This window comes from Mercenaria mercenaria, unplaced genomic scaffold, assembly GCF_021730395.1.
Source record: "Mercenaria mercenaria strain notata unplaced genomic scaffold, MADL_Memer_1 contig_1057, whole genome shotgun sequence".
In the NCBI taxonomy this organism is placed as follows: Eukaryota; Metazoa; Mollusca; class Bivalvia; order Venerida; family Veneridae; genus Mercenaria; species Mercenaria mercenaria.
In genome coordinates this window covers 11,719-27,294 of record NW_026459028.1, presented here as the reverse complement: position 1 = coordinate 27,294, position 15,576 = coordinate 11,719, and the positions used below count along the sequence as shown (strand labels likewise).

Below are 15,576 nucleotides of genomic sequence, written 5' to 3'. Positions count from 1 at the left end.
TCTTTTCCTGGAACTAGTTCTTCAACCACAGCAAGTTTCCAAAGCAAACGGGGAACATCGTCGTGGACCAGCACAACGTCTCCAACAGATATCGTCTGGTCATTTCTGCCTGTCGCCTGATGACGTTCTCTTAAAGTGGTTAAGTATTCGTGACGCCATCTATCCCGGAAGTGGTTGATCATCGTCCTTTGTAGCGTAGCCCGTTTGATAACTGACGGGCGGTCACTCGGTACAGGGTTTGTAGGGACATCTTCTTCGTATGGTAGTTTGGTGATTCGTCTGCCGTAAAGTAAGTGTGACGGTGTAAGTATTTTCGGTTCATCTAATGAGCCGGAAGCGACATACGTCAACGGCCTATCGTTAATCATCGCCTCAATTTCCGTAATCACAGTTTGTAACGTTTGGTAGGTGACATAGGACCGTCCCAACACTTTCTTATCGTTGTTTTCGTCAGACCTATAAGACGTTCCCACATTCCACCGAACCAAGGTGCGCGTTTTGGTATCATCTTCCACTCAATTCCTCTGTCGTTGAGTTCTTCTCTGACTGTGATAGACTGCACCAAATCCTGTAACTGTCTGGATGCTGATAAGAAGGTGTCGGCGTTGTCTGACATCATAACGTGAGGAACAGATTTTCTGCTACAAAAACGTCGGAATGCTTGTAGGAATGACTCTGCTGATAGATCTGGAACTAGTTCTAGATGAACTGCTCTCGTAGTAGCGCACGTAAACAAGCATAGGTATGCCTTAACGTCGTTTCTGTTGTTATCTCGAACCAGTAATGCCCCAGTGAAATCTACTCCTGTGTAGGTAAACGGCTTGACGTCAGAAACTCTGCTCTTTGGTAGTGGAGGTGGATCAGGTGCTGAGTATGGTTTACCAACAATCTTCTTACAACAGGTACATTTACGTAGTATGACCTTCACATTTTGACCGATAGACGGAATCCAGTACTTCTGTCTTAAGAACGTGATAGTTGAACTAACGCCGGCATGTAGTAATCTTGAGTGTGCGTCCTTGATAACCAAGTTGGTGAATGGATGTTTAGCAGGCAACAGGTACGGGTACTTGGTCATTTCGTCTAGTGGTGCATTGTGGACACGGTACTTCAAAAGTCCATTCTTGAGAAATAATTTAAGCTGTCTAGATAGTGGGAGTTTGTATCTCTTGGTCTGTATATCTTTCACTTCTGCTCGATATTTAGACATCTGGCAGCTTCGTATGCACACCTTCTCTGCCCTGTGAAGTTCCTCTGTAGTTAAAGTTTGTTGACTTCCAGTGGACCTCTCACCCCGACAGTTATCTATGAAACGCAGTACATAAGCTGTAACAAAACTGCTGTTGTTCACTTGTAAAGCTGTATCTTCTGATTTGCTAATAGGTACTGGATCTGTAATCGTTGCCATAGTAACATAAGTATCTCTTTCTTGCCAAACTGGCCAACTGTCAGGTGTAGTGAGCCATTTAGATTCGTGGAACCATAGATTACTGATTTTGAAGTGCGATGTCGAAATTCCTCTGGTGAGTAAATCTGCGGGATTGTCCTTCGTCGGGCAATACCTAGATTTCCGGTTTTCGGTCAGCTCGTGGATTTCAGTCACACGATTCCTAACGATTCGCTGGAGTGTTTTGGATGTCTGGAGCCAGTACAACACAATCTGACTGTCTGACCAAAGGTGTATCTGTGGTATGCTGGTGTTCTGCTTCAGGTGCTTACATAGTCTGGAACTAATCACTGCAGCCATCAGCTCTAACCTCGGTAACGTTAACTTTTTCAACGGAGCAACACGCGTCTTAGCCATCATCAATGTAGACTGGTTGTCTCTGCAGACGTATGCCGTAGCACCATAAGATAACAAACTAGCGTCGCAGAATATGTGAATACAGGTGTAGTAGTATCTAGGAAACGTAGTGGTTGTCACTGAATTCAAGTCTGTAATTAAACTACGCCATTTTTCTTGTATGTCGTGCGGTAAGGGCATGTCCCATTCAAACTTCTGTTGCCATAATTCTTGGAGAAGTAGCTTCGCTCTGATAGTAACTGGACTAAGTAGACCTAAGGGATCGTAGAGTCGGGACGTATGCTGCAATATTTATCTCTTGGTAATATTTTGGGTAGTTGGGATGTTCTTCGCTGGATACAGTAAAACGTCACTCTCTGTGTCCCATCTCATGCCGAGTACCTTAGGACATCGATCTAAATCTAAGACTGAATCTTTGATTGCTTGCACACGGAGCTTGTTACTGTTAGAACTCCAGGACCTCAAGTTGAAATCTGCAGACGTCTAGACCAATATTAAGAAAAGCCTTCTCTATGTCTGTTGCTATGGCGTATCTATTCATTCGAAAACGAAGTAGATTTCCTGTCAAATCATTCAATTCAGGTGGTGTAGACAACAGGCAATCGTTCAAAATAGGCTGGTCACGTGACTTACAACTGCAGTCATACACGATACGGATAGGTGTTGTGTTTGACTCCTTTTTTACGTGATGATGTGGTATGTAATGTACAGGGTGTGTGGGGGTGGCGTCTGCATCACATATCTCAATAAATCCGCGTTTCAACTGATCGTGTATGATCTGTCCATATTTTTTCAGTAAATCCGGTTCTGTTGAAAGTTGTCTAATTGTGTTCTCTGTACGTCTCTTGCAAACTTCGTAGTTGGTAGGAAGCACGAGGTGATCTTCTTTCCAAGGCAGCTTGGCCACATAACGCCCATCTTTGTACGTGATACAGTTTTCTTTATAGGTGTTTAGTATACCGGAAGTAGATGTTTCAGCCTCATCTTCAGATATCCCATTTGATTCGAGCTTCCAAAATCTCTCAAGGTCTGTGACATTAGGTGGCGCTGTAATGACGTTAAACATGTAGCTAGCAGACGACTTTTTATCAGCAAACGGAAGTGGTCCTGACAGTAGATACCCGATCTTTGATTTCACTGCCGTCGGTCCGTTACCCCTGACGACCTAGTTCTGGACGATCTGCCAATAGTAGTCGGCTCCAATCAAAAGCGATACCTCGAAATCGTCGTCAGCGTCAGAAAGAGGATACGCGAGTTTAAGACTTCTAATATAGTTCATGCATTTCACTTCTTGCTGTAAGTTTGGTAATGGCACGGCAATGGTCGGTACAATAAGTACGTCTAGCGGTATGGTCTCTCCCTGTTCGACGTGTAGAAACACTCGGCCCGTGGGTATATAACGACACTGTTCTGATTTGCCACCAAAAGATGCTAAAGATATAGTATCCGAACCGGTGTGTTTTAATTTCAGTTTCTCAGCAAGCCCTTCTGTAATAAAAGACCTCTGCGCGCCTTCATCTAATAATATGTTTGTAGCAGTTGTAATATCATCTTGCGAACTTGCTTGAGCGACTGCAGTCTTGAGCAGAACTTTCGACCTTTGATGTGTAGTTGAATGAAGTTGAATAGCGGTTCCCGGCGTTCACGTTGGACCGGAAGTAGAACTCACGAACGGCGATGCACTTGGATTCAAACCTGGCACAGATGATGGTTGGTCACAAATACTGGAGTGGTGTTTTCGCTGACAGTTCCTGCACCGGAATTTGGAACGGCAATCCGAAACTTGGTGATTTCCCAGGCAGTTGTAACATAGGCGTTTAGATTTTACGATAGAAAGTCTTTCATCAAGGGTTTTCACTTTTTCACAGTTTAGGGACGTATGTTGATCACCACAGAATAGACACATTTCTTTGATTTATTGTTATTACTGTTAGTTGTGTGCGGATGATTCTTTATGTGTTTCTTCTTTCCGGTTCCAGTGAATAAGGACGCCGTTGGCACGTGTGGTTCTCTATTGTCGTCGGTCTGACCCACTTCTAAAATGTTAATTTCTCTGGCTATAGCTGCTCTCAAATCTTGCAGTTGCCATCGTGCGTTTCCGTGTTCTCGCGCTAAATTCCGTCGTAATTCGACAGGAAGTTTTTTTCATGATAATAGGTACAAGTAAATCTCCATAAGAGTTCTGACATTCACCTAAAGATTCTAATCCCCGGATGTAATTCTCCATTATGTCATGAAATCTGCGTAGACTCGCCACGTTGTTGTCTGGAATCGGCAAATCTAGAAGCGACTGCATGTAAGTATCTATTATCTTGTGAGATTGTCCGAATCTTTCTTGTAACAAATCTATAGCATTCTGATAATTTGCGTTAGTCAGTGGAAAACCTGCTATGGCGGTAGATGTAGTGTCTTGCAGGAAGGAACGTAAGTAGTTAAACTTTTGGACATCAGACAGAGTTTGGTTCAAATGTATAGCAGCCTCATACGAGTCCCAAAATGACTGCTATTGTGCGACATTTCCATCAAACGTCGGTAAACTCAGTTTAGGTAGTCTATGAAATGACGAATTATTAGATTGTACTCTATAAATAGATCTACTAGAATGAGAAACGTTCTCACCTGATACAGTTCTAGCACTACCGTTAAAATCCTGCGAATCAAGGATCACAGTGTCGTTCTTAACGTCACTAGATTTCGTGATGTCCTCCTTCAGTTTCCGTAGTTTCAAACGTAAGTCAATGGAATATTCATCACTATCTACCAGTTCTGTTTCCAAATCGTCAACATCTGGATGATTTACAATCTTCTCGTTCAGATTCTTGATGATCTCTGCCTTCTCCTCCATGATTTCGAGCAGGGCTGTCTTCTCCGACTGTGACAACTCGTTGTTGAATTTATCCAGTTGTATAGAAATAAGACGACGCTGGCCCTCTCTAGTAGAAATAAGCTTTTGTAGATTCATCGTAATGATTATAGAATTTCTCACGGCACCAACAATGTAGGGATGTATAATGGACAAACAAACTGCGTTGTGGTTTCCAGATTCGACCTTTACTATATGTGTTATGTGTAACAAAACAACGTTACGTCGGAAGTGACGTCAACGTAAGCGCGGTACGTCACGTTACATAACTGCGCTATAAATATGTTATCGATTCCCGACAACCACTTTTTGAAATATGATCAAAGAAAGTTTTTTTTTAATTTGCAATTTACAGATTCAGCAGACGTTTTCATGGTTACGGCCATCGCTAAATTTCTACAAACTTCCTTAAAACCTCAATTTACTACTGCATTGTATTTTAGATAGGCGAAACGGTTAGGTATGCTGGGAAAATTTAAATCCCAACGCAGTGTCCGTACAGACGAAATCTTTTGCAATTACAAAATGTTAATTTGAATACATCTTGAGAAATTTAACACGAAACAAAATGTTCCTGTAATAACTACATATATTTCAAATTATTCAAACTTATTTGCTTGCTTTCAAAATTGATAAAGAAATAGCCCCAAGGAGAGCTCTTTGGTTTACCCATGAAATTCATTGTTGATAAGAACGATTGTGGACTGTTATGATTTTAGAAACTTCAATGGGCAAAGAAAGTATACTGAAAGCTAATCTGACAGCATTTTAGGCGCAAGTCTTTACATTAACGAGCTTTTTGTCATTTTGTGATATTCATTATGCACTATTGTGGAAACGGTTACGCGAATAGTCATTTCTTCAAAATGAAAATTAGACAATTGAGTTGCTAATACAACGTTTTCAAAACATGTGCCTTAGATAGCGGTTATTTAGACCTATATAAGTGTTAAAGCAGTTCAGTATGATTATTACTTAGCTGCGACGCTTAAAATGAATAAGTTTGAAGAAAATAGTATATTCAATGAAACATACCATCCTGTTTTATCATCACTGTAACCAGAAATAATTAACCATCTGAGCAAATTATAGAAAGATCTGTCCATGTATAGTACAGACATAATTTTGGCGACGATAAATCAAGTAGTTAAGCTCTGAAGCCCTTTGAAAGGGACAAGCGGCACCATTTGAAGATAACTATGTGGGGATGCAGCTTAACAATTAAGTTCGTGAAGATCCCCTAATTCTTTCATGAAAGAAGTCGTTTAAATGTGTTTCGTTTTTAGCTAAGAATGAACTGCTGCGATTCAAGAAGAAAAATGAAATTCTTACTTAAGTCCATTATTTCTGTTTATGGCGATGCATGATATCCCTCTCTTCTGTCAGCAAATCAAACCATTATCAGGGGTGGTAAACGCGCAATCCAATTCCCACTGTGAATACACTTAAATGGGTTTACAAATGTTCTCGCAAAAATAAAAATGCTATTCGACACAGATATGATAAAACATGTGCGAAATATCTGGTTTGAAATTTATGAGTAGGCCCTAATATCACAAAAAAATCTGACGACATGAAGCGTGAAAAAAGTTTGAAATCAACATCATGTGCCTTATTTTAGAACATCTAAAGTTACGAATTATAAATAAATTGTTATATAGTAACGAATATCATATTTATTTGCTCCATGGGAATATAATTGATTAAAAATCACTGGGAAAGGAGTCGGGCTCCGGGAATGCAGTTGTTTCTATACGATATATTGTTAAACTTTCCTGTCACGTATTTGACTGCAACACCAGTTTGCGCCTACACAGATACCTATAACTGTATTATTTCAATGGATATAATTGCCTTAATTATTTCGAGAAGAATAGAACAATGACTTGAACATTAACAGAGATTATGAAATACCTGCATTGTATCATTATCCCTACCAAATGATACAGTTAACCTCAGAAATGTTAAAGTTATTATATTGCAAATAAAATCATGAGGAAAACATTCATAAATTCTACATTTCAAACTAGGCTGTTATTGTTTATCTTTTATGTTATTATAAGACAATTAGCAGACAAACAATGGGCGGATAACCTTTGCAGTACAGGACTAATATTGACCAAATGCCATTGACTGCATTTACACAGGTCTATTATTTCGCGGTTACAGAGCTAGTTAATTTTCCCTGCATTACTGGACATTTTTAGTTCGGGAGTATTGTTGATTTAGAATCTTCTGAACTGTTTCTACACAGGTCACGCGTAAATGTAACAGCACTAATAGGGAGAGCGCAGATCTACGTCGCACGGTTATGAGTTTGATCCTCGAGCGAGGTGTATGGCTTCCGTTGTTATGAAAGACATCGTATGATACTACCAGAAAGCATTTATCATCCACCCCTGACTCACGAGGAGAAATTGAAGGTTAGCTGACAATCCAGTCATAACTGAGATGCAGTTGAAAATGGTGCTAAAGCCAGAAAAAAACAGCATAATATTTCTTGCTCTTGTGTCGATTAAGACTTAGTGAGGCAACTGTAACGTATGTTTCTTTTAACCGCAATATTAACAGCAAACTAATGTCTACGTTGATTCTATCTTGTTGCAAACATGCCATAGGGGACGTTTGTCTTTCATCGTTCAATGGGTGCTCTTTATGTGTACTTACAGCCTAGCGTAAGTCGTAAACTGCTAAGAAAACTGGCTACAAAGGATTGTTCTTGACCAAATAAATATATAAAAATAAAGAAAAGAAAAATAGCATTGTAAAATCTATCAGGATTTGACTATATAATGTATACGAGCAACTCTATTCCCGGGGCGCAACCCCATTCCCAATGACTTTGTGCGAATCTTTCCCCTAAAAGCAGCATTTTTTTCAGTGATATGTAATACTCTTGACTGTATTACACGTATTTGATCATTACAAGCATAACATTTCAAAAACTTAAGTAGGAAATTAGAGTGTTTCCTGGTTCTATACATTTTTTACTATTCGTGCCAGCAGAGTTTTCAGGAAAACAGAGCCGATTCCAGATATTTAACACATATGATCTTTATTAAGTTTTGTGTCGAATAGCATTTTTCTTTTTTCCGAATGCATTCGTAAATATCTCTATCAACGAATACAAAAATCCACCTACCTCGAATATACACATGCGCAGTCTCAATACTGGTAATAGGGTAACTCAGTGTCAGCGTATTCCATCCTTCCACGTCTAATGTTCGGAAAGCTTTCTAAACACGGTGTAGAAAATTAAAACACTAGTGAAATTCTTTGAAAAAGTTTAACAATTTTGTTCTACGGACCCGAAAATCGCTGTTACTAATGAAAACTACTGTAAACTACTTGTCCACGGCCACCGTTGGTTCAAACTCAATCTCGGGTCAACCTATTTTCCCATGCAAAAAGTTTTCCTGTTGAATTACTAGTACACTGTAAGTCATAATCTATATTCGTTAAAGCTGGGAAGTCTCTATTAGGTGCGGTTTTAAACAAAACTAGAATGTATCTGTAGGACACAGGGTGTGCCCCCCACTGGTACATTTGTCACAAATAAGTGGCAATAATTCAAATGATTGCAGTCTTAATGGGGTATAGCCTCAACAAACATTTTATGAAAAGGATTCATTATTCTAGGCGCTATACTTTTTGAGCTATGAGCATCACAAACAAAACATCCACTATTCTGGCTATTTCAAGGGCCATAACTCTGTAATAAGAGCTAAGATTCTCAAGAAGAATGCTAAGTGTGCAAGGTCACATCACGATAAAGACTCCAGCAAGGTTTCCTGAATTTACATCAAATACTTTTTGAGCTAGGTATATGATTAGGTGAAAAAGTGCATTTTTTTACTATTTCAGGGGTCATAACTTTAAAAATAAGGGGTGGAGCCAGCCAAAAAAATTAGAGGTGTGCAAGTTAATATCATGATAAAGACTTATGCGAGTTTTCAACCATTTATATTAAATACTTTTTGAGCTAGGTGTGTCACAAGGTGAAAATGTACATTTTTGACTATTTCAGGGGCTATAACTCTAAAAATAGGGGGCGGACCCAAATGAAAAATAGGAAGTGTGCAAGTTCATATCATGATTAAGACTCATGCAAGGTTTCATGAATCTATATCAAATATTTTTTGAGCTAGGCATGTCAGAAGGTGAAAATGTGCATTTTTGACTACTTCAGGGGACATAACTCTGAAAATTGGCGGCAGACCCAAATGAAAAATAGGAGATGCGCAAGTTCATATCATGATTAAGACTCATGCAAGGTTTCATGAATCTATATTAAATACTTTTTGAGCTAGGCGTGTCACAAGGTGAAAATGTGTATTTTTTACTATTTCAGGAGCCATAACTCTGAAAATAGGGGGTGGAGCCAGATGAAAAATAGGAGATGCGCAAGTTCATATCATGATTAAGATTCATGCAAGGTTTCATGAATCTATATCAAATACTTTTTGAGCTAGGCATGTCACAAGGTGAAAATGTGCATTTTTGACTATTTCAAGGGCCATAACTCTGAAAATAGAGGGCGGAGCCAGATGAAAAATAGGAGGTGCGCAAGTTAATATCATGATTAAGACTCATGCAAGGTTTCATGAATCTATATCAAATACTTTTTGAGCTAGGCGTGTCACAAGGTCAAAATGTGCATTTTTGACTATTTCAGGGGCCATAACTCTGAAAATAGGGGGTGGAGCCAGACGAAAAATAGGAGGTGCGCAAGTTCATATCATGATAAAGACTCATGCAAGGTTTCATCAATTTATATCAAATACTTTTTGATCTAGGCGCGTCACGACCTTCGGACGGACGGACGGACGGACGCACGGACGGACGCACGCACGGACGGACGGACGCACGGATGCACGGACAAGACCAAATCTATATGCCCCCACCACTCATGGGGGGGCACAACAAAATGTTCAAACAATCCTTTTATATACATATTCTATATCTACATGCTCAAAACGAAGTGAGATTTCGGAATGTATAGAAACACTGAATCTGAATGGAGACGAGGTCGATAAGTCATAATGGTTGCACATCATTTAGCAACTGATCAGATTATTTATATTTTCGTCGATCACGTGTGTACGAAAAATAAATCGAATAATGTATCATCTATTGATCCAGAATGCGATGTTAAAGGAGATGTAGCAAGTTAAGAGAAAAGCATAAACACATCTGTAATTTACACGCAAAATATTACGTAAAATGAATTATTACGTTTTTCAACCTTTTCAGTCTGGCAAGTCTACTTCGTAGATACCTTCTACAACCTCTTGGACATCTGTAGCAACAATATACACCACAGGCTATAAACATATATCTGCATAGAATGATTATTGCATGCAAACTTGTATTGTCCTCTTCATGAGACTTCAGAGCTTCCTTATTGTCCTCTTTATGAGATTTCAGAGCTGCTTCCTCTACGAAATCTTCATGACTAGACTTCGTAGACAGTCGTAAATCTGAAAGAAGTAATGGAAGTATTGTGTATATTATATCAAACCAAACTCGATTTTTAGTCTAAGATATAGTATTGGCCAACGACTGTGCTTTAACGTAGCATATCGTATATCCGGGTATATTTCACTAACAAACTTGCACGTATATCTGTACTTGCAAAATAAGTTGCAACATTAAATGTATTGTTTTGCAATTAGATGCATTACTTGCGAGTGCCAGTGCTGGACTGATTATTCATTATTGGCAAACTATAAATAAAGTAAAGTGCAAGGTTACTTGTCTCCCTCAAGTTACCTGGTCGTGGTTCAGTAAGCCGTTCACTAACATGTTGACATTAACTTCTTAACTTCCCTTAAAATAATTCGATTATTGGAACAAACGGATATTTACATTGTGTCTTTCAGCTTGTTTGTAGAAAGAGAAAATAAAGTTATGTAACAGAATAGAAAAAGTGGAAATTCCACAGGTCGCTCATCACGACAAAAACGTAAACCATTATAGAATACAAAAAAATATCTATAATTTTCTAACCGGTTATATTCTAAATAAAATCTGGAAAGAAGATTCCTCGGAAGCACCGAGAACAAGGCAAACAGTGAAAATTGCAGACCCGGTTTGATTGAGTCTGTTCATGAGCAGTAATGGAAAATGCAACACTGCCCACGCCCCCCAGCACCGGCCTAAGCAGTATTCAATCTTCATATCTAAATGAGTTGAAATCAATGATCCCGAAGGACCAGAAAATATAACAACACTAAGATGAAGTCGGGGCGACTTTTTACGGCCGCCACACAGCACTTAACACCCGCTGTTGTGAAGTAAATAAAATCTGGAAAGAAGATCCCTCGGAAGCACCGAGAACAAGGCAAACAGTGAAAATTGCAGACCTATAATTCTAGTTCTACACAACCATAATAAACTTACATGGACATCGCGTTTTACATACTATAGTGAGATCACCTAATTTGGCACCACAAATGTAGAAACAGCTTTTGCACCCGGCACCTTTCTGGAGACTGTACTTATCCGTATCGCAGTTGAACCTCGAGTCTGTAAGAAAAATGGTTACGTGTTTAAGAAAACTGTTCGTCATGAACCAGCGTAACAAAATTTAAACATCTAGACTTCAAATACAAGTTTTATGAACCCCAAGTCATCAGGTGACCGTGAATATCCCAAAATTCAGTTTAATTAAAAGATGTGATTGTAAGTTAGATCTAGACAGTTTAAAGGTTATAGTACAGCATACTTCAGCTGATCTGTAATCATTAATAATAACAGAAATAATTGCCATAAACGGTTAAATGAATAATCTCAAAAGCCTTTAATTATTACATTGGCGATATGTTCATATTTATTGACATGCGTTAAGGTATTAGAAGCGTAATAGAGTACTTCCTTTCTGAAGAGTATTCAATTCCTACCATAAACCTACTTTTACTGCAATTCTCGTGGGAGGGTGCGGGGGGCGTAGGTTCAAGCCCTACTGGGACCATTTTTTCCCCTTATTTTCCTTTTTTCTAGTAAGTTTTAACTTCTTACAAGACTAATAATTGGTTTATTGGTTTATTGTACAAAAATGGGGAAAAAAATTTGATAAGCGATTTCTTGCTGTTCAAAGTGAATTTACTACTTAAACAGAAGGGATAGATTTAAACATCTTTAAAATTATTGAGTTACATGCGGTAAAAGTCCTCTATTTTGCTTTCACTCTTTAGATTACATATCATGGAAGAAATTTAGGTAGATTTTACGTCTGCCCCAAGGTTACTTTTGAATAAAGTAAACAAAATTCAAAACAGAAACATAGGATTCGACCTGACAAGGTGAGCTGTTGTGACCGCTTGACGTCCGTCGTGCGTCGTGCGTAGTCCGTCAACAATTTCTAAAGAAATCTTCTTCTTGAAAACCACTGGGCACAATTACACCAAACTTCACAGGAATGATCTTTGAGTGGTCCCCTTTCAAAACTGTTCAAAGAATTGAATTCCATGCAGAACTCTGGTTGTCATGGCAACCGAAAGGAAAAACTTTAAAAATCTTCTTGTCCAAAACCACAGGACCTAGAGCTTTGATATCTGGTATGTAACATCATCTAGGGGTCCTCTATCAAAATTGTTCAAATTATCTCCCTATGGTTGAATATGGCCCCGCCCCGGGGGTCACATGGTTTATATAGACTTATATAGGGAAAACTTCGAAAATCTTCTTGTAAAAAACCACATGGCCTAGGGCTTTAATATTTGGTATGTAGCATCATCTAGTGGTCCTCTACCAAGATTGTTCAAATTATCCCCCTAGGATTAAATATGGCCCCGCCCCGGGGGTCCCAAGTTTTACATAGACTTATATAGGAAAAAAAGTTTAAAAATCTTCTTGTCTGAAACCACAACACTTAGACCTTTGATATTTGGTTTGTAGCATTGACTTATGGTCCTACACCAAATTGTTCAAATTGTACCCCTTAGGTGAAAAGAGGTCCTGCCCTGGGGGTCTCAAGTTTTATAAAGACTTATATAGGAAAAAGCTTTAAAAATCTTCTTGTCTGTAACCATACGACCTAGGCTTTTGATATTTGGTATGATGCATTGTCTAGTAGTCCTCTACCAAAATTATTCAAATTATGCCCCTGGGGTTAAGCCCGCCCTGGGGTCACTCAGTTATTATGTGAGTTATATAGGAAAAATACTTAAAAAATCATCTGGTCCTATTTCCAAGACTGTTTAATTATAATTACCTGATGACCCCAAGTAATATGATGTCACTTGACTGTGACCTTGACCTACTGACCTACTTTCTTGTTTTTTAAGATACAGCCTTGAAATTTTGATGACATACACAGTTTTGCACATAAATCGTAAAACTGAATTTCATTGACCATGAATGTGACCTACTGACTTTCTTAATATTTTATCATCAGTTTGACATTTGAAACATGTGGCTCATATTACTCAGGTGAGCGATCCAGGGCCATCATGGCCCTCTTGTTTCAATGTTGAAGTTAGAATTCTGTCTTATTAAATCTGTTTACTTCAGGCACCCTAAAAATGATATTGAAATTTATATTTTGTGTTTTATAAGTGTTTACCAATAGTTTGATGTTTCTTCTATTAAAATCAATGGTAAAATGAGTTCTCTGAAACGTTTTGGATAGGGGCCATCACTTTGAAATTTGTCTTTACTTGAGTTTGAGGAGATAATATAAGTTATACAAAATTTATAAAAAAAAAAAAAGAACGGTAAAAGTTGTTAAAAATTGCAAAACAGTGCGAAACACGGTCACCTTTAGGAATATACCAAGCAAATGCCATTTTGTAAATATTACTATTAGGCATCTAATACCTTAAGTAAAAAATGAGCCAAGTGGTTTCTAAATTCAATCACCGGGCATTTACCATGGACACTGAGATTATTATTTGAGACTACTGGTCATATTCTCGAATGGACACTTACGTGTCGTTCGTACGTTTTCGCGGCTTTACATGTGGTCATATAAAAATATAACATTTATACGATTATATCTATTTCGATTAAATGGATAAGTAAAGGTAAAGATGATGGATCTATTTCATGGAAAAATATCTTTATAATGCCTGTTAAAAATAAAAATGAATTTTATATATAAAGTATGTCAGTCTCACCACATTTTATCCGCTTGATAATACTAAAACTGACATATGAAACTTCTTCTTTTTTTCGCACGAGGTACAGATGATCCTTACGGCTTGCAATAGACTTGTAGATACTCGGAATATAGGACCCAAAAACCACAACAAAGGTCTTCTTTTTAGCAAGGAACAATGGAACAACGTCGTCTAGTTTGCTTTCATCACTGACGAAAAGAATGAAAATTTCTGCTTTAGGACTGTATCTTTTTGCTGGGTACCGTGCCTTTATCTCGTTGTCTAAGGCCTTCATAGATATATAGTTACCATACCGCTTCATTTCATTGCGAATGGGTACTATTATAGACCAACTATGACCGTGTGATGTTTTGGTGAATGACTCAATCTCCTTTGCTTGATAATCTAGTGAGTACACGCCTACAGTGGATTGGTCAGGGAGGCTGGAAGCGATATTTGTTGCTAACTGGTTCATCAGCTCTCTTTCGCCGGCATCCACGTTCTTTGTGCCATCCATGAAAAAAATTGTCTCCAATGGCTCGGGAATACATTCTGAAAAAAAAAGCATAAAAACAATCAAAATGGCATATATGTCTATTTCTTATCAGATGTTATTTCTTACAGTAGATCTGCATTACTAATTCTAAGACAAATGCGAAAATCATATTTTATAAGCTCGACTATTTCGATGCTAGATTGTAAAATAAGTCTATTTAGGAAAGAAAATGAAAATGTGATTATAAGATATATAAACTTATTAGTTAAGCATTATTAAGGCACGAACAGCAGCTATATTTAAATAGATTGAGTGTTATAGCATTTCTGTAACAGGTAATGGGTAATTTTTAAGTTACTGTTAGTGCTCACTAAAAGTTGAAACTTAACAAGAGCTGTCACAGGAGACAGCGCGCTCGACTATTTCGATGCTGGATAGTGAAACTGGGCACATCTGAGGAAACTGGAGCTGTCACTGGAGTGTTTAATGACTCCAATGGTGGATGAAGATATTGCACAATAGCTTGAGTCTGTGTCAAAAATATTAAGTAATAACAGAGGTAAAGATAAAGTGTATCAAAACACTATATAAGCATAATTCTAAGCAAAGAGGGGGCATAATTTGTAAAGTATCAGTGCAAGAGTTATGCATCTTGTGTCATATGATGTGGGTAATGGTGTGAACAACTACTTCAAGTTTGAATCAAATGCATTGTGTAATAACTGAGATATAGTGAAAATGCATCAAATTTAACCTTAAATTCTAAGTAAAAGGGGGCATTATTCATGAACAATTGGTGCAAGAACTATGCACCTTGTGTCATATGATGTGAGTGATGATGTTGAACAATTATTCAAAGTTTGAATCAAATGCATTCAGTAATAACAGAGATAGAGTGAAAGTGCATCAAAACTTTAATTTGACATTCTAAGTAAAAAGGGGGAATAATTCATGAAAAACTTGTGCCAGAGTTATGCACCTTGTGTCATATGATGTGGGTGATGATGTTGAACAACTATTTTAAGTAGGAATCAAATCCATTCAGTAATAATAGAGATAAAGTGAAAGTGTATCAAAACTTTAACCTGAAATTCTAAGTAATAAAGGGGAATAATTCATGAAAAATTTATGCCAGAGTTATGCACCTTGGGGTTAGGGTTAGGGTTAGGGTGTCATATGATGTGGGTGATGATGTTGAACAATTATTTTAAGTTTGAATCAAATCCATTCAGTAATAACAGAGATAGAGTGAAAGTGCATCAAAACTTTAACCTGAAAATCAATGGATTGAGCCCAAGCAGCTTTAATACAG

At 38.0% G+C, this 15,576-nt stretch overlaps 3 protein-coding genes across 3 annotated transcripts; all 3 read right to left on the bottom strand.

Annotated features, from left to right (window-relative positions):
- Positions 1 to 385: 385 nt before the first annotated feature.
- LOC128551404 (uncharacterized) lies at positions 386 to 1,984 on the bottom strand. Its single transcript, XM_053532251.1, has one exon. The coding sequence runs from the start codon at positions 1,982 to 1,984 to the stop codon at positions 386 to 388; it is 1,599 nt and encodes a 532-aa protein (XP_053388226.1).
- Positions 1,985 to 2,249: 265 nt separating this feature from the next.
- On the bottom strand, positions 2,250 to 2,870 carry LOC128551403 (uncharacterized). Its single transcript, XM_053532250.1, has one exon. The coding sequence runs from the start codon at positions 2,868 to 2,870 to the stop codon at positions 2,250 to 2,252; it is 621 nt and encodes a 206-aa protein (XP_053388225.1).
- A 99-nt stretch (positions 2,871 to 2,969) lies between these two features.
- Positions 2,970 to 14,320, bottom strand: LOC128551402 (uncharacterized; the record flags this gene model as incomplete). Its single annotated transcript, XM_053532249.1, has 7 exons — positions 2,970 to 3,292; positions 3,998 to 4,213; positions 4,424 to 4,858; positions 7,810 to 7,903; positions 9,903 to 10,147; positions 11,070 to 11,195; positions 13,787 to 14,320. Coding segments are annotated over 7 exons (1,973 nt in total), but the record flags the coding sequence as incomplete, so codon positions are not given.
- Between the last annotated feature and the right edge of the window lie 1,256 nt (positions 14,321 to 15,576).